Raw genomic sequence first — 8,032 nt, 5'->3', positions numbered from 1 at the left:
GCACGGCTGGGTGGGGGCGCACCGCAGGGTGGGGGCGCATCGCTGTGGGGGGGCGCACCGCAGGGTGGGGGCGCATCGCTGTGGGGGCGCATCGCTGTGGGGGGGCGCACCTCTGGGTGGGGGCGCACCGCTGGGTGGGGGCGCATCGCTGTGGGGGCGCACTGCTCCAGGGTGTGCCATCCAGGCTGCAGGCTGCGTGCGCCCAGGACGTGCCGTCCACGTTGCCCGCTCGCCTCCCCGCGTCCTGCCCGCATCTCACCAGCGACTGCGTGGGGCCCGGGACCCCCGCTCCGACCCCAAGTGCCCCGGGGGCGGGGTTTCACGCCAAGGGGCGTGGTTTCCCTCCGGGGCGGGGCCTCGCCAGCTTCCCGCGCCGCCCCTGATTGGCCGGCGGCCTGGGCGGGGCCCGCAGGGCATTGTGGGCCGCCGCGCTGCCTCCGCCGTTTCGCCATGTCGGGCTCCCCGGTAAAGCGGCAGAGGATGGAGAGCGCCCTGGACCAGCTCAAACAGTTCACCACCGTGGTGGCCGACACGGGCGACTTCCACGGTGAGGCGCGGCCCGCGTGTGGACGCCTGCGGGGCCGTGCGGGAACGTGGGCGCCGAGACGCCCGCTCCGGGCCCCGCTGCCCCGCTCCGGGCCCCGCTGCCCCGCTGCCCCGCTCCGGACCCCCACGCCCCGCTCCCGGCCGGCTCCCGGGGTGGGGGACACGGGGCGCCCCCGGCCAGGGCGGGAGGGCGGGGCCCGGAGCGGAGCGCACCTTCTGAACCCGCCCCTGCGCCCGGCGCCGCCGCCGCCAGGTGCGAAGGCCCGGAGTCGGCGGGGGTCGGGTTGCCGAGGCTCCGGGTTGGGGAGGGTCCATCCTGCGCCCCCTGAGGCGGCACCGGGCGGTTTTGCTCCGCGAGTGTTGACCGCTGGGCGGGACGGACAGCGCGGGGCCCCGGACGGCCGCACCTGCGCCGGCGCCGCCTGTTGCACCCTCCGCGCCCGCCGGGAGCCGGGGCCGGGCCGGGCGCGAGTCGTTCATTGCGGAGGCGCGGCGTGGGGGTGCCCGGTTGGGTGGGTCCTCGGCAGAACCTCCCCGTCCTCGGGGCGCACGAGGAAGTGGCGGCCGCTTTCTGCTGGCTCATGGTGACTTGAGAAACGCTCCCCGCCCCGGGCAGCAGCAGGAGGAGGTTTTCGGAGGGTGTTTACCTGGCAGAGCCCGTGAGTAAGCGCCTTCGGGGAGCCGCGGGCAGCGGCGTAACCGGGAGACCGGCGGGGTCCCCTCCCACCCCGCCCCGTGGCCCGACCTCGAGGCCGCGCGCTGGGTGGGGAGCCCGGGGAGCGGCTGCGCGTGCCCTGCCGGCTTCTTCCCTCCTTCGCGCGCCGAGGAATTTGGACTTCGGCCCGGGCGGCAGCCGCGTCTGTTGTTCCTGCAGCCATTATTCTCACACCTTCTGAGAATGCGTGCGGGTTTTCTTTTTAAAAACATCTAAACCCAATGACTGACATTTTTGGATGAATATTAACTTTATAAAATGCGTTAGTTGATACCGTCTGCCCATCAGTGTCGCAGGCGGCTTGGGCCCTTGTTTTGTGGCCACTGTCGCACCTGTGGCCTGGGGTGCGGGCCGGAGGCCTCGCCTAGACCAGTGTCCTCCCAGTTTGCATCCACTTTAGGCTCCGCGGACCTGAGGCTCATCGTTGAATCCCCGATGGGTCCTTTAGTTTTGTTAAAAGTCAGCGCTGTCAAGGCCTCGCTTTCTAGAGGAGCGGCGGGTCTTCAGGCGCGCCTGTGGGTTTGCACACCTGTGCAGGCTCCGCCCCTGAGCACCGCTTCCGCAGCCATTATTTAGAAACAGCGACACACGAGAAGTTACAAAACTAGCCCGTAGAGCCCCTGGCGCAGCGCCCTGCAGTGGGGACACCCTGTGTGCCGGAAGCTGGCACCTGCCCGCGCCGTCCTGTTATCAGGGCTCACCGTGTTCACCAGTTTCAGCTGGGGGTGGAGGGGGGGTGGGGGGGCGGGCCCTTCGCTGCGGCGGGTGTGTGACGCCCGGAGCTTTCTGTGGGCCCCGTGGCCACAGCCATCTCCCTGGTCTCCGGAGAGCCACCCCTGTCCTGCCGGCCCGGATCTTTCCCCATCTCTGTGTATTGTCATCGAAGGACACTGAAAATACTAATTTACCCAATAAACCTACTGAAGCAGCAGCCCTCTGGCCGCTCTGCACTCCCCGGTCCCCCTCGACAGCTGGTCAGGAGGCCCCAGATTGGCCCACTGGCCTGGAATCCCGGCCTGGTTACCTAGCAAGAGCTGGGAGGGAGGGGAGAGGCTTACAGGGGAAGAGCTGGGAGGGAGGGGAGAGGCTTACAGGGGAAGAGCTGGGAGGTAGGGGAGAGGTTTACAGGGGAAGAGCTGGGAGGGAGGGGAGAGGCTTACAGGGGAAGAGCTGGGAGGGAGGGGAGAGGCTTACTGGGGAAGAGCTGGGAGGGAGGGGAGAGGCTTACTGGAGGAAGCGAGCAGTTGATGCGGGTCCCTCACTGGCTGCGGGGAAGCAGGGTGCGCCCTCTGCTGTCCGAACATCCCAACTGCCTCCCTCCGCACCCAGCAGTGAGGTCAGCCCTTGGGGCACCCTCCTCTCTGGCGCTAGACTTGCTGGTGGTCCTATCCCTGTGCAAACAGCCGCCTCCGGCCATTTCAGGGTGGGAGGGACATATGTGTGAAGCGGGGCTATACCTCGGCCTGGAAAACAGTTTTGTTTTTGTTAATCCTCACCCCAGGATATTTTCCCATTGATTTTTAGAGAGAGTGGAAGGGAGGGAGAGACAGAGAGAAACATGGATGTGAGACACATGCATTAGTTGCCTCCCACAGGGGTCCCGACCGGGGGATCGAACCTGCCACCATGGTACATGCCCGTGACTGGAATCAAACCAAAGACCCTTCGGGCTGCGGGCCAACGTTCTGTCCACTGAGCCACACTGGCCAGGGCGGGAACACGCGTGGCTGCACGTGTCTAGGGCTCAGAGGGACTGTCAGACTCGGCGGGGAAGCAAGCTGCACTTTTTCTTTCTTTCTAAAACTCTCCAAACACTCTCTAGCCATCGACCAGTACAAGCCCCAGGATGCCACCACCAACCCGTCCCTGATCCTGGCTGCGGCGCAGATGCCCGCCTACCAGGAGCTGGTGGAGGAGGCCATCGCCTACGGCAAGAAGCTGGGCGGGTGAGTGCGGTCCCCGAGGCAGTGGTGGGGCTGAGGGCCTGGGCTGGTCCCCTCGTCTCCCTCACCGGCTCCCTCCCGGCTCCCGGCTCCCGCACCGGCTGAGCTTGTCCTCAGGTGTCTCGCACCAGGAGCCGCCTGTGCGCTTGTCCTCCTGGCCCGGCGGAGGCGAGCGCTGCTTCCTGAGGCCGCTGAGCGGCTCCGAGCTGTGCACAGGGCGGCGGGTGCAGGGCGCCCGCAGCAGCTCCCTCCCGTGCCAGGTCCCGGCCTGTGAGGGCTCTTTTGTTGATGTCTTTTCACAGCCGCTCGGAGTAAAATTCACTAGGGACACAGTCCAGTGTCTTGGGGTACTTTATGCCCATGGGCCCTGCTCCCGCCTCCAGGCCACACGCAGAGGGGTCTCCATAGAGTTCCCTCTCCAGGGGTCCTTTTACATTCTCGTCAGGGTGAGCGTGGACAGCGGTGCCTTCGGGGACAGTGGCCCCGGCTGGGATGCCCGGGTGGCTCCGGGTGTGCCGCCTGCTCGGTGCCCAAGTCTGCCCTGCCCCCCACCAGGCGCCCCACCTTAGCCAGCTTCGCTTTCCCTTCTCACGGGCTGGTCTCCCGCCCTGTGTATCAGCCAGGCCTGGGCGCTCCTGGAATTGGGTGACGAGATGGGGCCTTCGTCGCTCACAGGCCTCCACCTCGTGCAGCTGCCGCAGGTTCTGACTGTGACACGCCGGCTTGAGACCTCTGTGTGCACTTCACTCGTCGGCCAGGCGACTGCAGAGAGATGTTTTCTCACGTGCCCAGAGGGGCTCAGCGGGGGAGGGGGACAGGGACGTGGGGAGGTGGAGTGGTGGCGGCCACACCACAGCGAATGTCTTCATGCCCTGAGCTGTGCACTTAGCGGGTGAAGGCGGTGACGTTTCTGCTGTTTTACTGGGATGAACACATTTTTAAAAAAGAAGGTGCAGCCCGGCCAGAGTGGCTCAGGGGCTGAGCGTTGACCTCTGACCCGCAGGGTCACGGTGCGATTCCTGGTCAGGGCACCGGCCCGGGTTGCAGGCTCCTTCCCCAGTGGGGGGCATGCAGGAGGCAGCTGGTCAGTGGTTCTCTCCTCAGTAAAAATTTTTTTAAAAAAGGAAGAAGCTGCAGTGAAAGGGTTCTCCAAGAAGCACGTTTGTTTACGGGAGCCTGTGCACTGACCTAACGAGTCACTGACCGTCTCCCCTGAACCTCAGGCCACAGGAGAAGCAGGTTGAGAATGCGATCGATAAGCTCTACGTGCTGTTCGGAGCAGAAATACTGAAGAAGATTCCAGGCCGCGTGTCCACGGAAGTAGATGCCAGGTAAGGGCGCGGGGCAGGCGGGGCAGCAGCCACTCGGTCCGAGACCCGCCGGGCCTGGCCCCCTGCCGTCTGCTCCGGCCGGGCTCTGGCGTCATGGGAGGGAAGGCGATCGGGAGACGGGGCTCTGAGTGGCTCGGAGCCTGGGCGCCACTGCTGCTCGCTCGTCCCCGGCGCGTCCCGAGGTGAGGCCGCCCCTCACCGCGCCGGCTCCCACAGGCTCTCCTTCGACAAGGACGCCATGGTGGCCCGAGCCCGGCGCCTCATCGAGCTCTACAAGGACGCCGGGGTCAGCAAGGACCGGATTCTCATCAAGCTGTCGTCCACCTGGGAAGGAATTCAGGCTGGAAAGTAAGTGTCCCCGCCCCAGGGGGCGGCCATGGCCCAGCTGATGGAGCCGGGTGTGTCTCGGGCCAGGTCCCCAGGTCCTGTTTGGTGACCCGCAGAAACAGGTGCCCGCCGTCCTCGGGCTCACAGTCCACAGGCAGAGCCTCCTATGCCTGGTGGGGGCGGAGGTGTGAGGCTTGGGGGCGGCAGCTGTGCCCGGGAGCCTGGTGTCCGCTGCAGCCCTGCCCGGCGATGGCTCCCCACTCCGCTGCCTGCTCTGGACGCCTCACAGGGTGGGCTCCTGACACGTGGCCTCTCCCGTGGCCGGTTTCCAGGGCTCACCCTGTGGCCGTCAGGGCTGCGTCCCTTCAAGTCGAATGTTCCATTGTGTGTGCGCTGCCTCTTCCGTGTCCGTGTCATCCTGCGTGGACACGTGGCTGTGGCCCTGTGTCCTCTCTCCTGGGCACACACTCAGTCATCTGGTCGGTCCCTGTGCCCGTTGGAGGAATGGCACTGCTGCTCGTCACCACCCCCCTGTGGCCACACGGTGGAGCCCTTTTAATCTGTCCCCTGAGGTGGGAATTTGTGGCCAGAGGGGCCTGAGCAGAGGTCCCTGTCACAGCCCTGGCCCCACCCACATGGCAGAGCCTGGCCGTTGCCCTGTCCTCAGGACTCGGCCCCAGAATGTCACGGTGGACGGACGGGCTGCCGCAGGGTAGGCTGGGAAGGGTGAGAGGGCAGGAGGCCGTGGCTCCAGGTGAGACGCAGGCGGCACTGTGGCCTGAGAGGACAGCTGGTGTCCACCCCAGGCCGTTCTGGCTGAGGTGAGGGCCGGGCCCCGTGCTGGCGCAGGTGCTGGCTGGGGACCTCCCTGGCCTCTGTCCGTTTGTAACTGGGTTTGAGGAGGCAGTGAGCCGGGTCAGCTGCAGCCCGGCAGCCAGAGCCCGGGCTGAGTCGTGTGCGTCCCCACAGGGAGCTGGAGGAGCGGCACGGCATCCACTGCAACATGACGCTGCTCTTCTCCTTCGCCCAGGCCGTGGCCTGCGCCGAGGCGGGCGTGACGCTCATCTCCCCCTTCGTGGGGCGCATCCTCGACTGGCACGTGGCCAACACGGACAAGAAGTCCTACGAGCCCCAGGAGGACCCTGGTGAGTGGCCTTGGGGGCCCCGGGCAGGTGCGAGGGGGGCAGGGCGGCGGGCGCAGTGGTGACCGCTGGGCATTCCTCCAGGAGTGAAGAGCGTCACCAAGATCTACAACTACTACAAGAAGTTTGGCTACAAGACCATCGTCATGGGCGCCTCCTTCCGCAACACGGGCGAGATCAAGGCGCTGGCAGGCTGCGACTTCCTCACCATCTCGCCCAAGCTCCTGGGGGAGCTGCTCAAGGACAGCAGCAAGCTGGTGCCCACGCTGTCGGCCAAGGCGGGTGAGGCCCAGCCCCTGCTGGGGCTGCCTGCACCTCGGCTCCCTGAGGGGTGGGGGACAGGGCAGGGAGGGCCCAGGGTGGCCCTGGGCCGGGGGTGGGGTGGCGGGTCGGGCGGGTGAGGAGGGCCTGCTGCCTGTTCCAGCCCAGGCCAGCGACCTGGAGAAGATCCACCTGGACGAGAAGGCCTTCCGCTGGCTGCACAACGAGGACCAGATGGCCGTGGAGAAGCTCTCGGACGGCATCCGCAAGTTCGCTGCCGACGCGGTGAAGCTGGAGCGGGTGCTGGCGGTGAGTGCGGGCGAGCGGGCAGGGCTGGCACGTCTAGGGACCCTGGGTGCCGCCTGGTCCCCATCGGCGGTGTGCACCCACAGAGGGAGCCCGACGCCCTCTCCTGGCCCTTCCGTCTCCCCCTGTAGGACCGGATGTTCAGCGCGGAGAATGGGAAGTAGCCTGAGGCTGGGCCACGGATCAGTGCGGGCTTTGGATTTGGGTCCGATCACACAAGCCCGGCGACGAATCTTTCATTTTTTACTACTTGCAGCAGGGACGGATCATGGGTTTCTGTTTTGTGTAAAATTCTGCCTAATGCATTAAAGCAGGTGTTTTCTGTGCCATGCTTCACTTCCTCCCGCCTCGTGCCCCTCGGCACCAGCTACAACCTGGGCCCAGCGAGAGGGGGCAGCACTGCCCGCTGCTGGGTGGGGACCCATCTGAGCTCTTCCTGTGCCCAGATCCCTGGATGGGCCAAGGGCGGTGCTGGGCCCCTGGGCTGTGCGCCTGCCACTACCTGCTGCCTCTGGTGGCTCCTGAACTGAGGCCCTGACCAGGCGGCAGCTCAGTGGTGCCACCTGGTGGGGCAGCTCAGCACAGCAGCACTGGCTCATCTAACCTGGGAGGTCCCGACTGCGCCCCTAAGCCTGGAGAGGTGCTGCTGCTCTGAGAACACACTAGGGCACTGTTTGGACTTGGGGCACCAAGTGCTGTACTGGGAAGAGCCTGGGGCGGTGATGGGTGGAGGGAGGAAGGACCAGCCTCTGTTCCTGGAGGGGAGCCAGGCTGGGCGAGGGCTCTGTTCAGGGGCAGGGAGCAGGATAAGGGGCGTGTCTCCCGTCTGGCCCGTCTGTCAGGTGTGAGCAGAAACGTGTCAGGGACTGACCTGCGGAGACACTGCTCTGGTGACACCCAAGGGTCCGCAGGGAGCCGCCTTGCCCTCCCCAACCTGGGCTTGCTTTCCCTTTGGGAACCCAACTGGCCACCTTTCCCCACAGCCTTCCACGGGGACCCCGGGACGGGCCACTGCAAGCCGAGAGGCTGAGTCCCACGTGCTCCAAAGCAGCAGGGCCCGTGGCTGTAGTTCTCAGGGCCCAGGGACAGGCCCCCCGGGGCCGTGCCGTCCTGAGTGCCCAGCCTGTCCTGGACAAGCTCAGCCATCCTGGGTGCTGAGGGGCTGCTGGGTGGGTGTCCAGCAGTGGTGGCAGGGGCATGGCCCCCACCCGGACCCCCCTCTCCTGGGTGCCTCCCAGCCCTGGGGTCCGCATGGACATCTGACAGGGCGGTTTCAGTACTTGGGGTGTGTGACCGTCAGCACTCAGCTCAGAAATCCCCCCAAACAGCATGTCTGTGTCCCCATTCCCGCCACAACCGAGCTGCTGGGTCAGGACCTCCCGCAAACGGGACGACGCGGCCGTTTCTTCACTCAGCATGTCCTCCCGTCCACCACGCGGGCGTCCTCAGGACTTCACTGTG

The 8,032-nt window shown here is 66.3% G+C and overlaps 1 protein-coding gene across 1 annotated transcript; it reads left to right on the top strand.

Moving 5' to 3' along the window:
- The first annotated feature begins 393 nt into the window (after positions 1-393).
- On the top strand, positions 394-6,898 carry TALDO1 (transaldolase 1). The gene is made up of 8 exons (XM_036295732.1): positions 394-547; positions 3,084-3,207; positions 4,428-4,535; positions 4,752-4,883; positions 5,832-6,007; positions 6,089-6,286; positions 6,429-6,574; positions 6,703-6,898. Exons 1-8 carry the CDS (start codon positions 451-453, stop codon positions 6,733-6,735), a joined length of 1,014 nt encoding a protein of 337 aa, XP_036151625.1. The 5' UTR covers positions 394-450; the 3' UTR covers positions 6,736-6,898.
- Positions 6,899-8,032: the final 1,134 nt, after the last annotated feature.

Source organism: Myotis myotis, unplaced genomic scaffold (assembly GCF_014108235.1).
Source record: "Myotis myotis isolate mMyoMyo1 unplaced genomic scaffold, mMyoMyo1.p scaffold_m19_p_27, whole genome shotgun sequence".
Lineage (NCBI taxonomy): Eukaryota > Metazoa > Chordata > Mammalia > Chiroptera > Vespertilionidae > Myotis > Myotis myotis.
This window is presented reverse-complemented; position numbering and strand designations above follow the sequence as displayed.